We start from the raw sequence: 26,520 nt of genomic DNA on the forward strand, positions 1-26,520 counted from the left end.
CATCAGTTATAGGTAAAATGCTTGAGTCAGTAATATTTTATAGACTCAGAGAACGCATCGAGAAACATAATTTGATTCGTGACTCACAGCATGGTTTCTCCAAGACTAAGTCATATGTGACTAATGTTCTATCCTTTAACACTAAAGTATATAAGGCGTCAGATAACAATGATAGTTCGATGTTATTTACCTTGACTTTAGCGAAGCGTTTGACAAGGTGTCCCACCAGAGACTACTAAATAAAATAAAAACGCATGGCATAGGAAGAAAAGTGTAAGAATGGATTAGAGCTTGGAACAGTGGCAGAAAACAGCATGTCACCAAAAATTATGTAAAATCCAGGTGGGGGGGTGTTTCTACTGCGGTCCTCCAAGGCTCTGTTTTGGGTCCCTTATTGTTCATTATGTACATAAATAACTTGGACAATGGGAGTAATAGTGGTGTTTGTAAGTTTGCGGACGACGCTAAAATAGGACGCCAAATTAGGTCAGGAGACGACACCGAGATTCTGCAGGACGATCTTAACAAATTGTTCTCATGATCGGTGAAATGGCAAATATACTTCAGTATCTCAAAGTGCGGCATGTTAATCGTAGGGCTACGCAACCCCGAAAATAGACGTAGAGAAAACTGAGTCCGAGAGAGACTTGGGAGTTCTAGTGAGTCCTGACCTTAAATCCAGGAAACAGTGCATTAGCGGCAGGAATGAAACAGAGTATTAGGTCTCATTGCTAGGGCGGTTACGAATAGAAATGTAGAGGTAATTATTAAACTTTTATCTAGCGTTAGTTAGACCATCCTGTAGAATGGCTATCATTTCACTAAAATCAGTACAAAGGAGATTGACCAAAATGATACATGGGCTCAAAAATTTACCTTATGAAGAGAGGCTTAGGCACCTTAACTTACACTCTCAGGAAATACGCGGAGTGCGAAGTGATCTGATAGAGGTGTTTAAGTGGATCAAGGGCTTAAACAAAGGTGACGTGAAAAGGTCATTATATTAATACAACAGGGCAGGACTCGCAGTAATGGATTTAAACTTGACAAATTTAGATTTATGGAGGAAATAGGCAAGAATTAGTTCACTAATAGGGTGGTCACCGAATGGAACAAACTTAGTAACCATGTAGTGAGCGCTGAAACTATCAGTTGTTTTAAGAAACGGTTAGACAAATTTATGACAGGTTGTAATGGACTTGGAACTGCCTACTATAGGCCTTATGGTCTCCTGCAGTCTCCTTCATTGTTATGTTCTTATGTTCCTCTAGGACCTTATCATCTTTTAGACAAACAATAAACAACCTCACCAGCCAGTCCACAACCACTGAATCTCCGTTTTTAGACACTCCCATCCAACCCAGGTCTCTTACCAGCTCTCACCATTTTAATAACTGCTTTCACCTCATCTTTCCTTATTTCTCCCCATTTTCCTCAATTAACACTGTCACTTTCTTAGCGCTTCCCTCTACAATTACCTTTCCCTCCCTATCCTCCTTCACATTTAGCAAGTTCCTGAAATACTCTGCCCATCTTCCTCTTACTGTCATCTCCTCCATTATCATCTCTCCATCTGCAATTTTTACCTTTTCTTCTCTACCTGAAGGGAAGAAAATCACACGAAATGTGGAAAAAAGTCACTATGTACAATATATATATATATATATATATATATATATATATATATATATATATATATATATATATATATATATATATATATATATGACTGGTTTTGAAGATGATCACGTGGAAGTCGAACGAGCTAAAAAACTAAAGAGATTAAAAGAGGATACTGTCAGTTTGTGAAATTCTGTGTCCCATAAGTGAATCGTGAATCACACGTTGGAAGTCATTTTTAGCTTTCATAGACAGGGGTTGGCCTGTCCAAGAAAATATCCGAAAAAAAAAATGTTCCTTTTGTTTTTGTTATTTTTCTGCTTTTGCCAGAGATGTTTTTACCTCTGAACTTCGGTTGTTGCAGGTGGGTGAAGTTTGACATGTAGTTTACTTAACCAATTTCTCCACCCCCTCCTCCTCCTCCTCCTGTTCCCCCAAATCATAATCATGATTGTAATCCTAATCCTAATCCTACTTATCCCTCGCCTCCTCCTCTTCCTCCTCATTTTTCTCTCCCACCTCCTCCTCCTCTTCTCCCACTCGCACTCCTCCGCTCTCACTCGTATTCCTCCTCTTCTTCCATCTCCTCCTCCTCCTAATCATAATCGCAATCCTAACCCTAATCCTCCTTTTCTCTCGTCTCCTCTTTTACCTTCACTTTTTCTTCCTCACTTCCTCCTCCTCCTTCTCCCACTCGTATTCCTCTTCCACCTTCCCCACGCGTATTCCCCCTCCTCCTCATTCTCCTAATAATAATCCTCCTTTTCCTTCGCCTCCTCCTCTTCCTCCCCTTTTTTTCTCATGCACCTCCTCTTCCTCTCCCCCAACTCGCACTCCTTCTACTTCGCCTCTTTTTTGTCCTCTTCCTCCGTCTTCTCTCCTCCTCCTCCTCCTCCTCTTCCACCTTCTCCTCTTTCTTGTCCTCCTCCTCCCCAATTCCTCCTCCTCCCCAATACCAACTCCCCCATTCTTCCTCCTCCTCTTCCTTCTCCCTTACTTCCTTCTCCCTCACTTTGTCGTCCACATTCTGTCCTCCTCTTCCTCCTCCGTTGTGTCCTTCTCTCTTACATGTATCTACCTATCTATCTATCTGTCTATTTCTCTCTCCATTCGTTTCAGTTTTTTACTCGCTAACATTTTCATGACCTGATTCTTCCCCGTGCGTTTTATTATGTTGACTTTGTCAATATATTCAAGTTAGAACTAACAACATATCTCCTTCGTCTTGTTCTTCTTTTTTCCTCTTCTTCCTACAAAATATTTAGAAAGGTTTACAAAGAGCATATCGACAGGAGACCTTTTGGTCCATAATTAGGTCGGATGCCTAGAATAAATGGTTAAACGAGGAAATGTATAAGCAATCGATCGAAACAATATGAAGGCAACACATCAAGTTGCTTAGGTGTTTATCTAATTGAATCTTAAAACTACGAACCGTACTGCATTACACTACCTTTAAAAGAAGTTTATTATATTAATTGACTAAACCATTGGTGAATTTAGATCTACCCACTTCTAAATTAAATGTACGTTCTGACAGCTTGAGATCGTTAGTTCTCGTCTGATTCGCATTTAGTGTGAAAACTTCATAGTTTTCTCTGTTGTCAGTTCCTTTAAAAATCTTGAAGACCTGTATCAGTTCATCCCAGTCTACAATTACACACACACACACACGCACACATGTAGAAATACAAATACAATGATTTTCACTTGAATCTGATTCAGAAAGCCTAGTCTCATGGGATTACAATGGCCCAAAAGCTCAAAAAGGCAACACTTTGAGTCTTCTGGAGACGACTGGGACGACTGAGTAACGACCCCGGGCTGGCAAAAAGGTTAGGGCAACACCTTTAACTTCCCCCTAAGGACAAAGGGCAAAGTGGCGAGGCTCTTTTGGGCCTTCGTCCCTCGGTCAGGACTTCCTAAGTCGTGCCGAGCGCCGCATTGGCAGACACTTTGATATATAATGATGACTCTCCTCCGATATTTTATTCTGGTTAGCGTTGGGTGGTGAATGTATTACAGAAACCACGAATATATTATATATGTGTGTATATATATATATATATATATATATATATATATATATATATATATATATCGATAATTTTTATGACAGTCGCATGCAGGATTCGATTACACTGCTATCGGTTACCTGTAAGATCACCTTCACAGAGCCTTAGCCCACTACGCCAACAGAGACTTAAAAGCCTTGAAACCTGGAATCGAACTGATTCTCGAGGATAGGAAAGATCACTATTCTGCGACCCCAATTCCTGTTTTACACATGCCCAAGTCCACCAGTTGGCAAGGGGTAAGGATCGGAACGAATCCCTTTCACACTTTTCGCCATTGTAACTATGAGAGAAATTCGCTAGTAACAGCGACATCAATCCGATCATTTTTATGACAGTCGCATGCAGGATTCGAACCCACTACTATCGGCCACCCGTAAGATCACCTTCACAGAGTCTTAGCCCACTACACCAACAGAGACTTAAAAGCCTTGAAACCTGGAATCGAACTGATTCCCGAGGATAGGAAAGATCATTCTTCTGCGACCCCAATTCCGATCCTTACCCCTTGCCAACTGGTGGACGTGGGCCTTGTGTAAAACAGGAATTGGGGTCGCAGAATAGTGATCTTTCTTATCCTCGAGAATCAGTTCGATTCCAGGTTTCAAGGTTATTAAATCTCTGATCTTACGGGTGGCCGATAGCAGTGGGTTCGAATCCTGCATGCGACTTTCATAAAAATTATCGGATTGATGTCGCTGTTACTAGCAAATTTCTCTCATATATATGCAAACCAATCACATAAACACGTGATAAACTAAATCTGCCGAAACCACTAGGAAAATGAAAAAAATAAATAAATAGATAATAGTGGCCGAACGTTTTCGTCTATTAAGACGTCTTAATAGACGAAAACGTTCGTTCAGCGTTTTTTTCTAGTGGTTTCGGCAATATATATATATATATATATATATATATATATATAATGTATATATATATAGATCGATAGATATATAGTTAATATAAATGTATATATATATATATATATATATATATATTGATAAGTATTTTAGACAAATTATTTGGATGATGGAGAACATGAACACAGGGGAAGGCTCGGAACCCTATGCACTCTAACGTTTCGTTCGCGTAGAACTTCTTCAGAGAGTGTATGTAGAACTGCAATTGGAGTTTATGTACACTGGTTTAGATATGTAGACGATGTCCTCGCAATCATCCCCGAAAACACCAATGTAAATAATAAAGTGAGAATGCTTAACGCGGTCAACAGCGATATTCAGTTCACCGTAGAAGAGGAACAAAACGGACAATTGCCCTTCCTAGATACGTTAATACGACGAATGGGAAAAACTGTAACTTTCTCAGTATACAGAAAGGAAACAAACAAAGAGGATTTAGTACATTACTTCTCCGCACATGATGATAGGACAAAGAGTGGTATAGTAATAGGATTTTTTCTCAGGGCACTACGAATCTGTAGTAATGAATACCTAGAAGGCGAATTTGATTACATTATGAAAACCTTTGACAAACTTGGATATCCAGAGGGAATGTTGAAAAGAACAAAAAGAAAAGCAATAAATATTTACAATCGCGGAAAGAAAGAGAGAAATGATAAAAATAATACAAATTTTATATCAGTACCTGGCTCAGAAACGTCACCAATAATAGACAAATATTTAACAAAATCAGGTATAAACATAGCTAAAATAACTAACAAAAGGATAGGTGATTTAATAAAGACTTCTGAAAAGAGAACCAATTCCGAAAACAGCGTCGTATACAAAATCCCGTGTAATAGTTGCTCAATGGCTTATTATGGCGAATCGTCAAGAGGATTAGAAAAAAGAATTTATGAACATAAAAACGACATAAAAGCACATAGGACATCTAATTCTTTAGTAGTTCATGCGGAAAAATTCGATCATTTACCAAACTGGAGAGAAGCTGAAGTGCTACATAAAGGTTTTGATAAATTCACTAGAAGAATTGTTGAATCAGCATATATTTCTACTAATAATTCATCGAATCATCGAGGAGGGTTTATCAATTTAGCTAAAGAAACTAGTATTTTAATTCTAAAACACGCCAGAAAAACGACCTTTCCCAAGTGTCCGAAAAGATAATTAGATTTAGTACGTTAGAGTGTTTAGGGTTCCGAGCCTCCCCCTGCGTTTATGTTCTCCATCATCCAAATAATACATATATATATATATAAATATATATACATATATATATATAAATATATATACATATATATATATATATGTGAATATATGTATATATATACATATATGTATACATATATATATATATATACATATATGTATATATATAAACACATATATATATCTTGATAGCCAAAGCCAAGTTACGATAATGGGAGGCTGACTGAAGTTTACGACGAAAATGTATATCGGTCGGTAGAGGAAGGAACGGGAGTAGGGTCGGGGAGGGGGAAACTACCCATGGAGTTCCTTAAATGGAGGCACAGGTAGAGGGAGGCATGTAGAAGAAGATAACAGGAGACCAGAAGAGTGGCGTGCTGGTGGTTCTTGTTTGTGTATCAGTATGTGTGTATGTGTGTGTGTGTGTGTGTGTGTGCCGCTGTGTCTATGTATGTGTGTGTTTGTGTATTTATATGTGTATGTGTGTGATTCACCATGGTCTTGGATCACGTATTGGGTTCGTGCTTGACAGCTGTTTCCCTCCCGAAAGAGAGCTCAGAGTTCATATATGACCGATCTATGGGTAATGCAGTGACCTTACACGCCCACACACACGAGAGTTGGAGTAATGACCCGCAGCGCAACGACACTGAAATTATTTCAGCCCTGGGCGGGATTCGATCCCGGACCTTCGTAGTGGCAGCCGAGAACTCTACCAACCGCACCACGAGTTGTGTGTGTTTATTCATTCTCGGGTAAGTTCAGTAAGTGGTGTGTGTGTGTGTGTGTGTGTGCGTGTGGAAGGTAATAACATTACTCATAGATTAGGGCATGGGAATTATTGATTTATCATTCTCATCAAAGTCTGCCGATCACGAGCCTTGTATTGATGCAATACAATACTAAATGACTGACTGACTGATTGACTGACATTGATACACACATTCATACACACAATTGAATGAATTTCGCTAGAACAAAATCCTTAAATGTAACAAAATGTCTACAGTGGTTGTGAATGGTTTAGATATGCCTGTCTTAAGACTCCATTAGTTCACACCAGCCATCATGGTTATTGTTTGGAGACAACCTGAGGTACCTGTGCATGAACATGTGGGTTGTTTCACTTGAAATTACGGTTATGTGTAGTGTCAATGATATGTGAATTGTATTCGCATGTATGTGATTGTCTTTAATGCCGTGTCGTGTGTTGCATGCATAAGCTCATGTTTATACTCTTGCGCACATTTTGAACCTTTCGAGTCGCGACAAAGATGGTTCTGGACAGGAACTTGAGGAAAAATTTGGGAATTTTTTTTCTTTGCACAACAAAGGAGAATACACCTGCACTCGTTTGGCTTCACCCCGAAGTCACAAAGGAGCTCTTGGAGAACGGCCGCCGTCTCGGCGAGGGGACGTTTGCGGTCGTGTACGTCATTTCTGCGGGAGACAGCAAAGTGTGCGCAAAGATCTTCAAGAGCAAAGACTATTTGCCTTCCATGGTGGAAGAAGCTAAGGCCCTGGCAGCGTTGTCAGGAGTGCCTCGAGTCCCCACCCTCTTCTGTGTGGCAGAGAATCCCGTTACTCTGGTCACCAGCTTTGGCGGACATCCTCTCGAGAAATTGGTGCTCCGAAAGCAGCTCTCGAGATGTCAGGCTCTCGACATCGGTCTTCAAGTCGCAGAGAGCGTTAGACTGATGCATCTTCGTGGTTGGGCCCACAATGACCTAAAAGTGGACAACGTCGTCGTGAAGAAGGAAGGCGACCGTTTCAGCGCCACCATCATCGACTTCGGAAACGCCATTCGCATTGGCGAGGTCATTTTTGGCAGAGATAGAACTGGACACATCTCTTTCCCTCACATCGCTCCCGAGCTCTTCCAGGGACAAGCAGCTTCGTCGAAAAGTGATGTGTACTCCCTTGGACACCTTCTGGCCTCGCTCATTGCCAAGGAAGATCGCAATGATGAGCTTTCTTTTCTTATCGCTCGGGCAGTGACTTACGATGAGGAAGATCGACTTTCCATTAATGCTCTTGTCCAGAGACTTCATGAAATCCACTTCACCATCTTTATGGACAGCCTAGCTGATATGTTTTCTGCTCTCAAAATTTAAGTTTTGAACTCGACATCTTAATCGACGATATCGTGTCTGCAGCTTAGTTCACTATGTACCATTGAATTGGGTGTAAAAAGTAACTTTTATAAGCTTGCACATATAAAAGCTTTACGTACACTGAAAAGTAATTTTCATTAAGATTAAACCATATAAGATCGACTCAAGCCACTTGCTGTCTAAAACCCGTCACCTCGCGAGTAAGAATAATTGATCAAAAATAGAATAATACAAAATATAGTTAAATTAGATTAAATCAAATAATCAAATTGAAATAAGATAGAATGAATAAAACGAAATAGAAAATGATATACGAATAAACAAATACATGAAATTATGAAAATAAGTTTCATATTGGCGTTGACCAAATACCTGCACTTAAAACTTCTTTAAGTGCAGCTTTGAATATCAACCCTTATGAGGGTTTCCCTCAGCTGAATAAAACCGACCGGGTACAAAGCGAATGAAGTCGCAAAAAAAATATATATTATTCTTTTGATTAAATATTTCGTTATATATTAAGATAACCCAAGCATATGTCACACAATCTTCCTAAGCAGTTTTAATTTGTCTGTATTTTTTATGTAGTTAATAAAGGAGACTAAAAACAGTGGCCCTACCATGATTGAGGGAAAAAAGAGAAAGAGGTGACTTGATAGCAATGCTCAAACCATCAAAGGGAGTAGATAAATTGACAGAGAAGTTCTTGAAAGAGATAGATAAATAAGTACGTTTGAAAGCGACACTAAATGCTAAAATATTACAAATATTACACATTACTAAAACACTAGAATGACATACAAATTATAATTAGGGATTCAGATATTGTTAATAGAATTTAACTAAAAATATATGACGGATATAAGGGAAAAATCAGCATAGATTATACAACTCATACTAAATGAAACAGGAGTATTCAAGATAGACAAAGAAGTTGATCTGAGTATCATTAAAAACAAGAAACTCTGCATATGATAGTCAGTAGCATTTGTAAAAGATAGGTATATGCATTTAACAACCACAAAAGACACACCATTCATCAATTTGCACCACATCTCTCTTCTTCGTCTTTTTGAAAGAGGATACCCTTCCGAACTTTGAGATATTTCCAAATTACAGAAATCCCCAAATAGAGAGAAATACATACAATTAGAGCAGATGTCCCTTTACATTAACGTAGTCCTACAAATTAGCACGAGACTGCCGAATAAGTGTTATCAGCATTCACATCCTGTTATATAAATGACTCGAGTGTGTTGTACAAATGTTTAATTCTATATATTTAGTTTTATTGCGTATCGGAACAATATTTGTGTACTGTAAATATTTTTATGTGTGACATAAACGATTTATAGTTTGCTGTGTGGCTTGTTTATGGTTTCGAGGTAAGGTACCATCCATTACAACTATATATACATTTATATATATATATATACATTTATATATATATATATATATATATGTATATATATATATATATGTATATATATATATATATATATATATATATATATATGTATCTGCATGTATAGATATATGTATATATATATATATATGTATGTATATATATATATATATATATATATATATATATGCAAAATAACCACTGAAGATGTAATATACGAAAGTACTTACTGTCTACAAGTTTCCTTTCTCCTGTGGATATTTTGAATTTTTGTATCACGGTGATGTGATTGATTGCACACACACACACACACACACACATATATATATATATATATATATATATATATATATATATATATAAATATATATGTATATATATAAATATATATACTATATATATATATATATACATACATATATATATATATACATATGTGTGTGTGTGTGTGTGTGTGTGTGTGTGTGTGTGTGTGTGTGTGTGTAATTAGGTTACTAGGCTGGATAGAGTGAACAATGAGGAGATGAGAAGGAGAACATGGATGGAAAGGCAGTTGGGAGATAGGGTTGATGGAAGAATGAGTGAAGAAAGATTAGTAAAAAAAAGTGTGAAGGCAGAGGTGGAAGGAGTGAACATGAGGGGGCGACCTAGGATGAGATGAATGGATGGGGTAAAAGGGGCATTGGGGAAGAGGGGAATGTCTGTTGAGGAAGGACGGGAGAGGACAGAAGATAGGGGTGAATGGAGAATGGTTGTGTCTGGATTATGCTGTGATGCATGAAAGGGAGTGGGTGGGGGATGGGGGAGGAGGAAGTATGTATGAGAAATAAAATGACGCAGCCCGAAGGGATTTCTCCCCGTCTTCTCCTTTTCTGCATGAGGGGACGGAGAGGGGGATCACCGAATTAATGAAGCGGCCTTGCTGTGGATGGATGTGCTGTGTCTTTGGACACTGGTTTTGATTCAGGGCAGTAGACAAGATCCAGGGATGACCCGTCATCCAGGAGGTACCAAGATAAAAGGGAGGGGAGTGGAGTATGTAGGGGATGGAATTTAATTTCAAACGTCACAATGACACAAACAAATATATATATATATATATATATATATATATATATATATAGATATATATATATATATTTGTGTGTGTGTGTGTGCGTGTGTGTGTGTGTATTCACTTGGTCTTGGTCTTTTGGATCACGTGTTGGACTCGTGATCGACAGCTATTTCCCTCCTGGAAGAGAGCTCAGAGCTCGTAGGTCCGATCTATGGGTAATGCTATGACCTTGCACACACACACACCCCCAACTCCCCGCCCACGAGAGTTGGAGTAACACCCCTCAGCGCTGCGATACTGATATTATTTCAGCCCCGGGCGAGGATCGAACCCGGACCTCCGTAGTGGCAGGCCAGAGCTCTAACCACAGCGCCATGAGAGGTTAGTGTGTGTGTGTGTGTGTGTGTGTGTGTGTCTGTGTCTGTGTGTGTGCGTGTATACACACACATATATATTATATATGTTTGGTAAGCATAATAGAAACCTGAGAGGCTCTCTACCAGTCTGTTTGAAACGTAAAATGCTTTCTGACGAATACAATGGAGACAAAACTAAGGAATGCACAGAGGGGATGGGGAGATCAATGATGGGAATAACGCTGAGAGACCGAAAAAGAGCAAGTTGGGTGAGAGAGCAGGCTAAAGTGAAAGATATTGTGGAGTCAGTAAAAGAGAGGAAGTGGAACTGGGCAGGTAAGTTAGCGCGAACGCCTGATGAGCGATGGAGCAAATGTGTTACTGAGTGGACGCCTGCTAGATGGGGAACGTGGCATAGGGAGACCAGACAGAAGCTGGAGAGTCGAGATGGAGAATTTTGCAGGAATGATGCAGCAGATGTTGGTGCGATCATGCGAATCATGGAATGCTATGAAAGAGGCCTTTGTTCAGCAGTGGACTCAGGATGGCTGATTTGATCTGATATATATTTATAGAGCATCCATACCCTCATGACTTAGCCTTAAGTTATAACTTACAACTTATCATTATTTATTTATTTCTGTATTATTTGTAGTCTCCGTTGAGCTTTTTTTTTTCGTAATGTAAATGTAATTTGAACGGTCATATTGTTCTTAATTATATTTGTTAATCATTTTTACTGGAATGCTGCCTGATGTGGCTGGTTCTTAGATTTCAAATTTACTTAAATCTAGAGATCTTCAACTTCAGCTCCTCTCCTCCTCACTTCCCCTTCCCCTACCCTCCTCATTTCCCTCCCTCTCATCTTCCTTTTCTTACTCTTCATGTCCTTCCTACACTTCTTCCTCCTCCTCCTCTTCCTGCTTCTGCTCGTCCTTTTCCTCTTCTTCCACTTCCTCTTTCTCCTCCTCCTCCTCTTCTTCTTCCTCCTCCTCCCCGTCCTGCTCCTCCTTAGAGCCTGTGTCTTGGAAACTAACCCACACTAACATAAGCTTTCCTCTCAGAGAGATCTGTAGGAGTGGCCGAGAACTAGGGTAATCGAGAAAGTTGTTTATTTATCTGTTTATTTGTTCATTTATTAATCTATTTATTTATTCGTTGATTCCCCTCCGATTCCCAGCATTGAATATAGCACATAATAGGGCAAAGGTGACGGCTTCGGCCGCAGCCACTCAGCGCCTCCTGGGGTAGACTTTTCACCTTATTTATTTATGTATTTCATTTATTTATTTATTTATTTAGTTTTAGTTTTTTGGGGGTTCATCCTATCTCTTTCATTAAAAAATATGAAAGAACAATTGCTGTTGTCTTCTGGTTAGGAAAAAAAATCAGACTAATGACCTCGTTTCATGAGTCGATCTTCTTCAACAACTCAGGTCATGATTATTCATTACATTTAATCCTCGGTCTTGGTTGTCGTCGAGCGATTTTATTCAGCATAGGGAACCTCGATCCACTAAATTTCGAGATCTGCAAAAATTCACGTTTTATGTGAACAAATAGAAGAACATCCCGCTGTACGCCACCTACCCCTCTCTCGCCCCACGGTGCGTGGAAATGATGCGGTGCTTATTTTCTGTGATTTCCTCAAACTCTGGAAATGTCTGGGCGTAAAACGACGATCAGAACTTTGAGCCATTGAGGAAGACCTTCCGGCCTTACTTTGGCTTCCCCACACCTTCTACACTGAACCCCAAATTTAGATTTTTTTAACATAAAATTTTCTTTTGACTTCTTATTTCACCAGTTATTGCTTTTAACCCAAATTTCTGTTCCGATTTTTCACTTCGCCAGTTAAAGAATAAAAAAAATGAGTAGCACAGAGGTCCGTGTCTTAGGCTCAAGGCGTCAGTTTTGCCCAGTGTGTTCGCATATCCAGGGTAAATGGCAATCACCGGTACACCTTACAACATAAGCTGAGCGTCTCAGGTTGTAAGCTCTACTAACCACATTGCTCGTAATGTACTTGATAGAGCTTATGTGTCGACGGACGATTTCATTCAGCTGTGGATCCCGAGATGAAGCAGTTCCGACTGTCTCGATTAATATTTTTGCTCCAGTGATGACACAATATATATATATAATATATGCATGTATGTATGTATATAGTTATATATATACATACATATACATATATGTTGGTACATTGTGACAAGTTGAAGAAGGTGGAAAAAGAAGTCACGGGTCTAGTTCCGAGTTCCTGAGTTTATTCCTGACCGGTTTCGCTCTATGCTTCTTCAGAGGAATGTGACTCTGGAGTGAAGCTGGCGGTATACATAGTCTGAGTAAGACCGCGTTCCCTCCTTGGAGGTGGGTTACGTTTTGGTTGTACAATGGTTTTTAATACAATGAACAATAGTGAAAATACAGTATACAATAAATTGTTGTGATGTTATTATAAAACAGCTCCGGTGTGTGTGGAATGTTGATCGAGGGTGTAACAGTGTAAGTGAAGTGAGTGGTGTAAAAATGTGGGAATCCTAAAAAGTGTCATAAGATAACTTATAGTATTAAATAATATAAAAATAAATATCCAGATAAATAAAATGAAATGAAATAAAATGAAAATAAAAATACAAATATAAATAAAAATAAATAGATAAAGATGTGCTTATTTAAAGTGACATGACATCTCATCGCATATCGTTGTGTGACAGAATGTTATAAAAAATTACATACATATACATATATGGTACAGTTTTACATATGGTATTGCAAATAATAAATAAATAAATAAATGGATGATAACATATTCGGACAGAATAAACATATAATAACAACAATAATAATAATAGTGTGATAGTGGGCAACGTTCCCTTTGACACATCATTGTATGACCTAAGGTATAGATTAGTTTATACTTAAGATAATAAATTGTAATTTAATTTAAAATGAAGCAATATAAAATGAAACAAGAATAAAACAAAACAATGAATAAATGAATAAATGCCAAAGAAATATATAGTAAAAATAAAAATAAGATAAAAATAAAAATACGAACTGACCGGCCTCAAGCCCTCAACCCAGGAAGCGCGGACGTTTGGGCACCGGATGGAGTTTGTCGTTCTATGTGGGCGCTGTTCTGTTATATTATTTAATACTATAAGTTATCTTATGACACTTTTTAGGATTCCCACATTTTTACACCACTCACTTCACTTACACTGTTACACCCTCGATCAACATTCCACACACACCGGAGCTGTTTTATAATAACATCACAACAATTTATTGTATACTGTATTTTCACTATTGTTCATTGTATTAAAAACCATTGTACAACCAAAACGTAACCCACCTCCAAGGAGGGAACGCGGTCTTACTCAGACTATGTATACCGCCAGCTTCACTCCAGAGTCACATTCCTCTGAAGAAGCATAGAGCGAAACCGGTCAGGAATAAACTCAGGAACTCTGAACTAGACCCGTGACTTCTTTTTCCAACCTCTTCATATATATATATATATATATATATATATATATATATATATATATATATATATATATATATATATATACATATATATATTGTGTGTGTGTGTGTGTGTGTGTGTGTGTGTGTGTGTGTGTATAAAGGAAAATGGAGAGATTAATGATGGGAATAACGCTGAGAGATCGAAAGAGAGCAAGTTGGGTGAGAGGGAAGACTAGAGTGAAAGATATTGTGGAGGCGATAAAAGAGAGGAAGTGGAATTGGGCAGGAAAGTTAGAGCGAACGCCTGATGAGCGATGAAGCAAGTGTATTACAAAGTGGACGCCGCGAGATGGGAAGCATGGAAGAGGGAGACCAGACATAAGGTGGAGAGACGAGATAGAGAAGTATGCAGGAGTGACGCGAGAGAGGTTGGCGCGGTCATCTGAACCATGGAATGCTATGAAAGAAGCCTTTATTCAGCAGTGGACTCAGGATGGCTGATTTGATTGATATACTATATATACATATATATATATATATATATATATATATATATATTATATATATGACAATATATATATATATATATATATATATATATATATATATATATATATATATATATATATATGTACTATGTATATGATATGGTGGTTGGACTTTCGTACCTCTTGGCACTGGAGCAGTGTCACAGTGATATCAAGTGTCATTGCAGTGCCAGGAGAATGTCAGCGTTGTCATGATGAAGTGATAGTTCTTCTACAGGTAGAAACGTTAGTCAAAATTAAATAGTTAAAATGGTCGTTATACATTGATAAGTTAAATGTTTTTTGTGTGTTGGTTCTAAACAATAGGAGTGATAGTCTTGGAGGCGGATGGTTTAGGTATAGATTAAAATGATACTGTGTAGTTTTCTGTTAGCTGAATAAGATCGCCTGGCGGCAGCTAGAATTAAAGTATGGATATTAGTTACTATACCACAATAGTAATGAATTACATTTAGTGTAAAAGAAAGTTGTTTCAGTATCTGATGTACATGTTAACAAAAATTATTATGTAGTAACGAATTCATCATATTGCACTAATACAAATTATTTAAAGATTTTTTTTCTTATTTATCAACAGTCTTGACATATTATTGCTATGGTTGAAATTTCATTTATAATATTAGATTATTAACAAACCATTATGGAGTAAAATTACTTCTAAGTAGATACAATTTATTATAGAGGAAAGTATTGTAACGTTGTTTTCCTTCAAGATGAGTCAAGCTTGAAAGAAATTATAAAAGTTTTAAGTTTTGAATTAGTGTAGCGGCCAGGCCGTTAAGTTAAAAAAAAAAAAAAGAAAAAAAAAAAACGGAGCATAAGGGAGGGCGCCCAGAACTTGAAGACGAAGTTAGGGTCATTGTGTAGTCGTGGGGGAGTACCGTGTAATGACAATAATACTATGTGATGCGAGTGATAAGGTAGGGGCGGGGGGGGGGGCTCTACTAGATTGCTCACTTTAGAGTAATGGTGTGCTACAGTTTTCTAACGTTTTTACGAGTTTCCAAAACTGTTGACTTTGCCTCTCCCCCATCCTACTTTATATCTTAATTTATTCTATTATGTTTTTATATTTGGGTTGATTTATTTGTTTCTTTATTATTTTATTGCATTTTATTTGATTGTTTATCTGTTTATTTAATTTTAATTTTTTGTATATTTGTTTTATTTTATTCTATTTTTTTTTTCACTGCTGGAAAAATATTCCTTGGCCGAATAAAATAATTTAACAGTAACCATGAAAAAATAACAAAGGTCACTTTCCAGTAATGAAAACCTTGATATGTATGTATGTATATGTATGTATGTATATGTATATATGTATACTGTATATATATATATATATATATATATATATATATATACATATATATTTATACATATATATTTATATGTGTATATATATATATATATATATATATATCATTTGAATAATTATTAAAATGATATATAATACAAGTACATTACATCACAACTAACAACCTAGCTAAAGCCTATTTCTTAAACTTAAGGTATACGTATTGTATACCTTAAGTTTAAGAAATAGGCTTTAGCTAGGTTTAGGATAATGGTGAGACATGACCACTTGGGTCAGGGGTAGAGAGAGAAGTGCCGCGAACCCAAGCCACGCCGATTTGAACAGGGGTCAGCGTGAACAGAATGCCAGACGTCACAATACGGCGACGTAGTACAGAATCATAATACATTCTGTAATCACCAGCACACATAGTAAGGCACGCAGCAAACAATAAGAATACTCTTGAAAGGTATTCAGCAATCATAAATGGAACTAGCTACTTTCCTAACTAACTAAAATAATGCATAGACAATGACAGTGTTCACCTCCGCGCATGCGCTGTTGTTGGCACTGGGCGTACCCACGCCGTGCCATAGGCGTACCCACGCCGTGCCATAGGCGTACCCACGCCGTGTCAACTATGCCAGCTGATGGTCGACGCGGGTAAGCCCAGGTCAAGGCTTTGTTTGCAAGCAAGCCCGCAACAATAGATACATACATACATACATGTATACAATTATACATACATACATTCATACATACATACATACATGTACACATACATACATACATATATTCTGTCTTCCCTTCTTTTTCCTGCCTTTCTTACACATTTTCTTTGCCACCTCGATGATTCTACCTCTTCCGCGCGATAACATCCCCTAAGACTGGGTGCCAGTCCCTCGCGGTTGCACCTCGAGATGGAGATGAGGATGTTGACGGGTTTTGAAAACAGGCGGCAGGGAGATGATTCTCTCCGACGTCCGTTCCGCAGGATTACCCCTTCCAGGCGCCCAGAGTTGGTTTTTCTTAAAGATATTTATAATAATTATCATTTAATATGTTTTTAGTATTTTTATTATTATTTTCTTATTGCAAAAGAATCAAAACAAAACATGTTAAATAGGTCTTCCTATCCGTGAGTTTAGGTCTCTTTAAGCTTTTCCTGTGAATATTAGTAATTATCAATCATGATGCATTGATATGACTCAAGCAATGTGGTGGAAGGCAGGATGACCCTTCATCCACGAGGTGCTAAACGGGAAAGGAAGAACGAGAGGGTTTCTAGGTGGGTGTGGGCTTTGACTAGGCCATCCCCTTATAAGGGGGAAATCTTTATGGTATATGTATACATGTATGTTTGCGTACATATATTTTTGTATATATGTGTGTATGTATGTGTGTATGTATGTGTGTATTAGTAATATTATTAAACCAGGTTTGTATCCTGTCTTCATTTATTTATTTAGTCTAAAGTTAAATCTTTGTATCATCAGCATATCACACTTTGACCACGAGGAAGAAAAAAATCCAATAGTAGTACCCAGAATTCATTTTGTGACGTCAGATTATCTTCAATCTATTTTTTTTTTTTCGGAATAACTCATTATTATCGTTTTATGTGGTCGACGTCGGATCCAATTTAGAAAAATTCTTTTGATGTTTTGGAACTCGCTCTTAGCTAGTATCTGGCCAGGGTCGTTATCAAAGGCCCTTTTTTCGAAAATTGATAATCCCTTTGTGAAATTTTGAAAGGCTTGGATGGTTGCAGAGGAGCGCTTGTGTTTGATGTCCCTGTATACGTACATTAGCTAAACCTTTTCGTAGAGCTGAATAAAATCGCCTGGCGGCAACTGAAACAAATCGTTAACACGATAATTCTTCATTTGGGCCCTGTTCACACTAGCGGTTTGAACCGCGCGGAATCCGCGACGGTACCGCTTTGTCAAGGAAAAACTGAGTGGTTGTGTGTGAACGCCTCCATGTACTTGCATTGCAATTAAATTGTTAATGTAAACAGGGCCTTAGATCTCAGTAGTTGCTGGTGGCTGCCACGTGTCCTAGATGTCTAACTATTAATTTAGTATAACATTTCTCGATAAAGGGATTGCGATTGGTGTATTAAGTAATTTGTGTGGTCATCGATGCATAAAGGTATTGGTTTGCAGTGATGATATCCCCGGCCGGGTTTGTTGTAGCCATTGCAGCGCAATGGCCCTGTGCCACCACAGGGGTGCCACGTTTCTCGTACATGAGTCCTTCTGGTGATGTGCTGCTCGTTCTTTTATGACACCTTTTAGTACATTACTCTCTCTCCCTCCCCCCCCCTCTCTCTCTCTCTCTCTCTCTCTCTCTCTCTCTCTCTCTCTCTCTCTCTCTCTCTCTCTCTCTCTCTCTCTCCTGCAGCACTCTTTTCATAATATTTATAGATGCCACCATCTGACCTTTACAGGCTTGTTGGACTCAACGATGAAATACTTATTTTGTTGATTTTAATCTATGTTCATGTTGACTGGTTCATAAAAGTTTGATGTCCTGTGGATCATGTAGGTTGTAGAATCTACAAAATTGGAGGTGGTAGGAGGATCGGTATTCTAACATTTTGAGTTTGGATATTTTTGGAGTCCCAGTTTTCATATCACGCCCTCCAACCTCCTCCTCCTACTCCTCCTCCAAACTCCTAAGGCGGGGAAGGTGGGTGGGGTCCATTAATCGCCAAAATAAGATCTCGTGAAATTTGCAACACGAGATTTCTTCTTAGGGATTAAGGCCATCGAGCCTTGCCTGGGTCATGGCATGACGTCACCGCTCGGGAAGCTTTAGGGTCTGATGATGTTGCAGTATCGTTGTGAAACGTGGTGCAAAAAAAAAGGTTTGTTTTACGTTGTAGTCGATCAAGCCGGATTTTGTTTTTATTTAATTTTTTGTATTAATTTTATTTTTATTTCATTTTCTATTATTTTATTTCGTTCTAATTCAATTCTGGATAATTTGTGGAGTTGCAGTGTGGTGATTCGTGTGATGGTGAGTTTAGCATTTGATTTTGTGTAATGATTGCGACCACAGGTAACTGTCGCTTGCCGTGGCTGTCCAAACACACAAGGTAAAGGTGAGGGCATCGGTCGTAGTTATGCGTCATCTGCGAACTTTATCTTTGTTGCTCGTCGCCATATTTAATCGAGTGGCGTGGCTGTGTCATCTATACATGTTTGCGACATTGCCACATATTCATGTACCGACGTGCCACATTTACTTGTCCCTTAATGATTCATGTTGTGGCTAACTTCAGATGATTTTATTCGGGTGAGAAGACGTCCGTAGGCAGATAAGATACTTTAAGTACATATTTACTAATGTAACACATTCCTTCGCAATTGATGTGTAACAAGTTATAACGCTAACATGTGTTATGTATCAGTGTTAGTAAACCGAAGCGGGATTGGGGGCCTTGGTAATGAATGAAATAGTCTGGCGCCAGGCGGGTTAAGAGGAAAAGTATTACACGGCAAGAAAGGGGTTAACTAAGATAGAACTTAATTACATCGTTATGCTACGGGGTGAATAAAATCACTCGGCGGCAGTGAAAATAAAAGGGACTCGAAGGGTTGATGTTATTATCATGTCTATGTGTGGGGCCTTCGGCTCGATTCCCGTCTCGTTGTTACAAAGGCTCTTTTTACTCCCGAGGCGATGTCCAAGCTGAGGTGTACTACAATTCATTTGGTGTTAGTAATGAGTATATTTGATATATTCGATTTGTTTGATATATTTAGTTTGTTTCATTTATTTAATATTGCGTATATTCTTTTCGTTTTATTTATTTGACATTTTATTTATTTGATGTGTTTGAATTTTTATTTTTTATTTTTAATTCTTTTGAAATTTGATTTGATCAATAAATTTGATATATCTTTTTATTTTATTTATTTTATATATTTGATTAATTTATGTTTGATATAATATATTTAGTATAATATATAAATTATATTCAATATTTTGTTTTAACATATCAAAGTAATTTAATATATTTCATAAAATCATCGTAATACATCAGGTATATTTGACTTATATTTAGTTCATTTAATACATCCACGGGGTACAGAGACGCAGTGCAGCAAGCAAGCAAGCAAGTGAGGCAATGTAACGATACGGTCATGAACTGGTGTGGTGTAATGTTTAGCTCGCGTGATCCGAGAATGCTATAGAATGATGTACGTGTGTGTGTGTGTAATAATAGATACACCAGTCAGTTCTCATCGTGACGTGTGTTGGGCCTGTTACATGTGACCGACTTCGGAGGAAGTGTATGTCCATGGTAACTTGTGTTTCGTACCGGGTGTGGATTGTGTAATTTTGATGGAGTGTTCTTGGGGTTCTATTGACACCTCTACGGATCGGAGTAACGTAGCGTTCTTGTATGGCTAGAGAATAGGGATCACTTTTAACTTCTGTTTACCATATTGTTTGATATTTGTTTTAGATATTTCATTTTGCCGCTATGGCTCGACCTCGGTTCAATAGGATAGAAGCGATGGTTATTTTTCGACCACGAAATGGTAATGATAAACGGTAATTCATTAATTTTGAGCAGCTCGGTAATCCCTTGAGTGACATCGTACATCTGGTAGTGCGTGTGACAACTTGTTGATGTGGTGGACGTTATGTGCAATGATCTTTAAGTAGTTTAAACTGATAAATGTTACCAAAGCTGGATTTATTTTTATTTTTATTTTTCATATTTGACTGATTGATCTACTATTTATATATATATCATTCATTAATTTGTTTCAGTATATTTCTAGGGTAGGTGTCCTGAAAGTATATGTCAATTTTTCATTAGGATTTTGTAAGTCGTTTTCGATACTTTTTTCAACAAGTTCACTTGGCTTTTGTTAGTATGATCATTGTGTGAAGTTCCTGTTGATATGGTATAGTGAGGCTAGTTATGAATCGTTTTAGTTATGGGTTTAGTGGTGACTAGTGAGGATGGTTGAGACTTGAGAGGACAAGTGGTTTCATCACGGAATGATAAAAGTGTGGATGACGTCAGGAGACGATGAGGAGCGGTGATGGAGCTCAGGGTATCCCGGGAAGGAATTGGTCGTGACCGTGGCAGATGTCTTTCAGAAAGGTTCTGGAGCCTTTTTTTCAACTTTGTTTTGGCTTTTTTTTTAACTTTTTTTTTTCTATTCTTTCCTTGAGCCGTGCGGTCTTCTCAGGACGAACGGCAAACAAGAGTAAAGAAGTAACTCGTCACATGTCGCAAAGAAGACGAATGCATTATGTGAAATATACCCTTCAAGGAGATTCTGAAATTCCTGAGTGCTTTGTCAGTTTGGTGTTTCTGTTTCAAATCTTCTAGACAGTGTCTTCTTATATATTGTAAAGTTACAGTAGCACTTGCTGTGTTTCTTACAGTAATGTGATGTATTGTAAGAAAGGTTACACTGTGGTATGTTAAGACAGTATAGTGATGTAAAGCGGAACGGTGGGATGATGGATATATAGCAGTGTGATGGTGGTGATAGTAGCAGTGATAGTGGTGATGGTGATGTGGTGATGGTGACAGTGGTGGTAGTCTTGGTGGCGTTAACAATTATGGTAGTAGTGGTTGTACTGGTGGTGATAGTCGTGGTGGTGTTAATAGTGGCGCAGTGGGCGATAGCATGCCAGCAATTGCAACTTTGTGTTGGCTTCGGCTCCGTTCTGTCTGTGTGTCAGTGTGTGTGTATTGCAGCGTTTGTCTGTGTATTATACTTGTTCTTGCACGTGATAGGTTTGTTGTATGTTCCATGTTTTGCCTTTGTCCTAGCGTTTCTCTTTTACTTTCTCTCTTTCTCTCTATCTATATATCTATGTAGCTTTCCCTCCATCTCTACCCCCTCCTTTTCCTCTCACTCGCCCTACTTCTTTGACTCTCTCTCTCTCTCTCTCTCTCTCTCTCTCTCTCTCTCTCTCTCTCTCTCTCTCTCTCTCTCTCTCTCTCTCTCTCTCTCTCTCTCTCTCTCTCTCTCTCTCTCTCTCTCTCTCTCTCTCTCCCTCCTTCCCTCTCCCCCCTTCTTCTTTTCCCTGTATCTCTCTTTCCGTCCCCTGGTCCTCTCCCTCCCTTTCTCCCTTTTCCTTACAGACTTTCCCTCTCCCACTTTCTGTCTCCTGCTCCCTCCTTCCCTCTTCCCCTTTCTCCTTTTCCCTCTCTCTCTTTTCGTCCATTGGCCCTCTCCCTCTTTCTCTTTCCGTCTCCCTGTCTTTCTCTCTCCCTCTCATTTTCGGAACAAGGGTCTTCCGTATTCGTGTTCTATAACATAACCTGTTAGCGTTGTTATACATGAAGAACACCTGAAGAACACGTGTTGATCTTACAGAACTCGGAGGGAATACGGAGAAGTCGAGACCACTTTTGATAAAATCCCTTTAAATGGAATATAATCATTTACTGTCAATACAAGACAACGTCACCCACTTCACAAAGGTTGTTGTCAGAGAAATTGAGTATGTCGTAAGGAGAATTATTATTCATTGAATTGTATTGATTCAGATTCGAGAATTATAATCTTAGTACCATCAAAGAAAAAAAAATCTTTGCTTGGTTAGTTTGTTGTATTGTGTGTGTGTGTGTGTGTGTGTGTGTGTGTGTGTGTGTGTGTGTGTGTGTGTGTGTGTGTGTGTGTGTGTGTGTGTTCTCTACCTTACTTAAATGCTATTAGTGTTATAACCTTGACCCATAGTGCTATCACGGTCATGATGGAACCGTCAGTGATGGCGGTCAATGTCAAAATGATGAAGATAGCACGATTTGTGATCATGATGATTTTGTTGATATTTGCCGAACGTTCTCGAAGGAGGAGGAGGAGGTGGTGGTGGTGGTGGTGGTGGTGGTGGTGGTGGTGGTGGTGGTGGTGGTGGTGGGGGAGGGAGGGTGATGACTAAGGCAGCGGTGGCGTCAGCAGCAGCAGCGGCGACTCCAAAGACGCAACAACAAAAATCGATCTGCCTTGCCTTGCATGATAACCCTTTAATTCCAACGCCCACTCCTCTTCCTCCTCTTCTTCTTCCTACTCCTCCTCCTCCTCCTCCTCCTCCTCCTCCTCCTACTCCTACTCCTACTCCTCCTCCTCCTACTCCTTTTTCTTGTCTCCCTCCTTCTCCTCCTTCTCCTCCTCCCCCTTTGCTCCTTTTCCTTCTTCTCGTATTTCTTTGCTTTCTCCAGGTATTTCTCCAACACTTCCTCCCCTCCTCCTCCTCCCCATCTCCTCCCTCCTCCTCCTCCCCATCTCCTCCCTCCTCTTCCTCTTCCCCTCCTCCCTCTCCTCCTCCTTCTCTTCATTCTTTCTCTTTCTTTTCCTCTTCTTCCTCCTCCTCCCCCTTTCCATCATCGTCATCATCATCATCATCATCATCATCATCATCATCATCATCATCATCACCATCATTATCGTCATCATCTGTTTCTTCCTCACCTCTCATCTCCTCTTCCTCCTCCTCCTCGTACTCCTATTCCTTTTCCTCTTCCTTTTCTCTTTCTTTCTTTTTCTTTTCCTCTTCCTCTTTTTTACATGTTTCTTTTAGATTTTTTCTCTGATTTTCCTTTATTCATTCTTTATATCTTCGTCCTTAACATTCTCTTCTACAATGTCCATACTAATCGAGTACTGCAGTTATTAAACTGTTTCTAGCATATTCTAACTGTTTTCTTGTGTTTTCCACATCATCCAGTATCCCTTGCACACTGGGCAAAGACGACGGTATCGACCACAGCAAAGCGGCTCCTGGTGTAAGCACCTTCCTTACTACATGATCATAGGGATCCGTTCTAGTATTGCGCGCTGGTGGTGTAATCGGAAGCTTGCTGGTCTCGTATTTTCTTAGTCGTGGGTTCGAATCCCGCACTTCTCTCCGATTCCTACCCTTGACTGTTACCTGCCCCAAGAGTGCAGGCGCATACGGCAAAGGTGACGGCTTCGGCCGCAGCTACGCGCCTTCAAACATAGGTTCCTCACCTTCCTAATATTGATGGAACAATGCATATCATATATTATTAGAATGTGGTTAGTTTTCTAGATGTTTGGTTTTTGTAGACTTTTCGAGGACAAAGGGTCCTCCGTGATTTGAGACCCCTTTTTCACGAACATAAGAATGGAGGTGACTGCAAGAGACCATAAGGCCTACACTAGGCAGTTCCATGTCCATTACCACCTATCACCCTCATCAGTAAAGTTATCTAACCTCCTAAAACAACCAATAGTTTCAACGCTCACTACTTGATAACTAAGTCTATTCCATTCGTTAACCACTCAGATATTGCCTACTTCCTTCTTAAATCTATTTTTGTGATGAATAAAATCACTTGGCGCCAGTTCTAACAAAATACATAGAGGTGCGTTGCGGTAGTGAAACCACATGACACTGCGGAAGGCCTCTTCTCTTGTCTTCTCTTCTCTTGTCTTGCCTTCTCTTGGATTGTCTTCACTTGAACCTCATGAATATAGTAAACCGTCTTGTAGTTTCTGGTGTGTCAAACACCAAAGGATTTAATTCAGTTGAGGGTCAAATGTCCTGGATAAATGTGGCCGCAGTCAGTTTAGGAAAGGGTTTTTCATCATCAGAATATTAACAGATAAATGCAAATAAATAAATGAATAGATAGATAAAAAGAGAATGTCTTGCCTGGTGTTATAGTCATTTTCTTCTGTTGTAGAGCCAAATGCCAAATGTCAAGGGCCACTAGAGTTTACCATGATGCCTATTGCCAGATACTACTTCCACATTATTCCACCGTTGTATCTAGTACCATATGCCAGCTCCACAACCTTCCACTGTAATGCCTGGTGACAGAAGCATAGTGCCACCCCTGTGGTACTCTCCTCTTAGGCCGCATTGACGACTTTCCCCATACTTTACCTAAAGCTCCTTCAATGACCTTCCATCAGAAGCCTTTAGTATACTTAGTCACACCCTCTCCCCTCTCTATTTCCCTGTCTCTCTCTATCTCTCCCTCTCTCTCTCTCTATTTCTCTCTGTCTCTCTCTCTCTCTCTCTCTCTCTCTCTCTCTCTCTCTCTCTCTCTCTCTCTCTCTCTCTCTCTCTCTCTCTCTCTCTCTCTCTCTCTCTCTCTCTCTCTCTCTTCCTCTCTCTCTTTTTCTCCCTCTCTCTCTCTCTCTCGCTTCTTTCTCCAATGCTTAACCATCTTAGCATTCATATACTGGTATGATTATAATACCTTATGCGTTGCAAAAGATGGTCAGGTACGTAAATCTGTACTAAATTCAAAATGTGTTTTACCATTTATTTCTACTTATGTGGTTCAAGAAAATACGTGTGGTATTGTTGCGTTTCGATTATAATATATTTCCGCTTTAATATTTCTTGGATTTCTTATTCTTAATATTCTTTATTTTCAAGTATACGCATTACTCAGTATTTTGATTTTTTCTCATAGTCTCACAACTGTCTTCTCACACTTTACATGCACACACACACACACGACTCGATGACGCAATTGGTAGAGCTCTCGGCTGCCACTACGGCGGTCCGTGTTCGAGTCCCGCCCAGGGCTGAAATAATTTTAGTATCGCTGTGCTGCGCAAAAGTGAATTGTGATTGAAAAGATGTTAATCTGTTCACAGGAAACCATTCAGTGTATGTATAAACTTTTCCACGTGTACATACTAACGATTGCACTATCATGGCGGAGGTGTGTTGAACGCAAAAATTGGTGTATGTGTAATTCGGGCATACAAATATAAGAAAATTGTGCTCAACTTATATCTCTCTTGATAGCGCAATGGGTTAAGTCACTGACACTTTGTCACGTCCGAGCTGAGTTCGAGTCCTCGGCTCGACCACGTTTTAATTTCCAATATATACTTCCTTCGAGCTCCTCGTCAGTCTCGACTGCGATGGCATGGAATTAAAAGTGAATTGTGGTTGAAAAGATATATGTATATATAAATATATATATATATATATATATATATATGATAGCAAAACTTCTAGATGGAAAAATGTTACGAGTGGAGTTCCTTAGGGTTCCGTTCTTGGGCCACTTCTATTCATAGTATATATAAATGATATAGACCACGGAATAAAATCCATTGTCTCAAAATTTGCTGATGATACAAAACTGTGCGAAATGACAAATGATCACTTAAATCAATTAGCTATTCAAGAGGATTTAGATAAATTACAGCAATGGTCTGAAAAGTGGCTAATGAAATTTAACACAAGTACGAGTAAATGCAAGGTTATGCACGTAGGTAAAAATAACAGTAAGTACGATTACAAGTTATTTGGAAATTCGTTAACAAAAGTGGATATTGAAAAAGATCTCGGCGTAATTATCAGTAACGATCTCAAATAATCTAAGCAGTGTATTTCAGCCTTTGGGAAAGCAAACAAGATTCTAGGACATTGCGCGATCTTTTGACTTCAAAAGTTCATCTCTCATT

The 26,520-nt window shown here is 38.8% G+C and overlaps 1 protein-coding gene across 1 annotated transcript; it reads left to right on the forward strand.

The window, feature by feature from the left end:
• The first annotated feature begins 7,098 nt into the window (after nucleotides 1–7,098).
• LOC143018365 (tyrosine-protein kinase Fgr-like) lies at nucleotides 7,099–7,938 on the forward strand. Its single transcript, XM_076173724.1, has one exon. The coding sequence runs from the start codon at nucleotides 7,099–7,101 to the stop codon at nucleotides 7,936–7,938; it is 840 nt and encodes a 279-aa protein (XP_076029839.1).
• Nucleotides 7,939–26,520: the final 18,582 nt, after the last annotated feature.

This window comes from Oratosquilla oratoria, chromosome 34 (genome assembly GCF_046742065.1).
Source record: "Oratosquilla oratoria isolate Oo_2021 chromosome 34, ASM4674206v1, whole genome shotgun sequence".
In the NCBI taxonomy this organism is placed as follows: Eukaryota; Metazoa; Arthropoda; class Malacostraca; order Stomatopoda; family Squillidae; genus Oratosquilla; species Oratosquilla oratoria.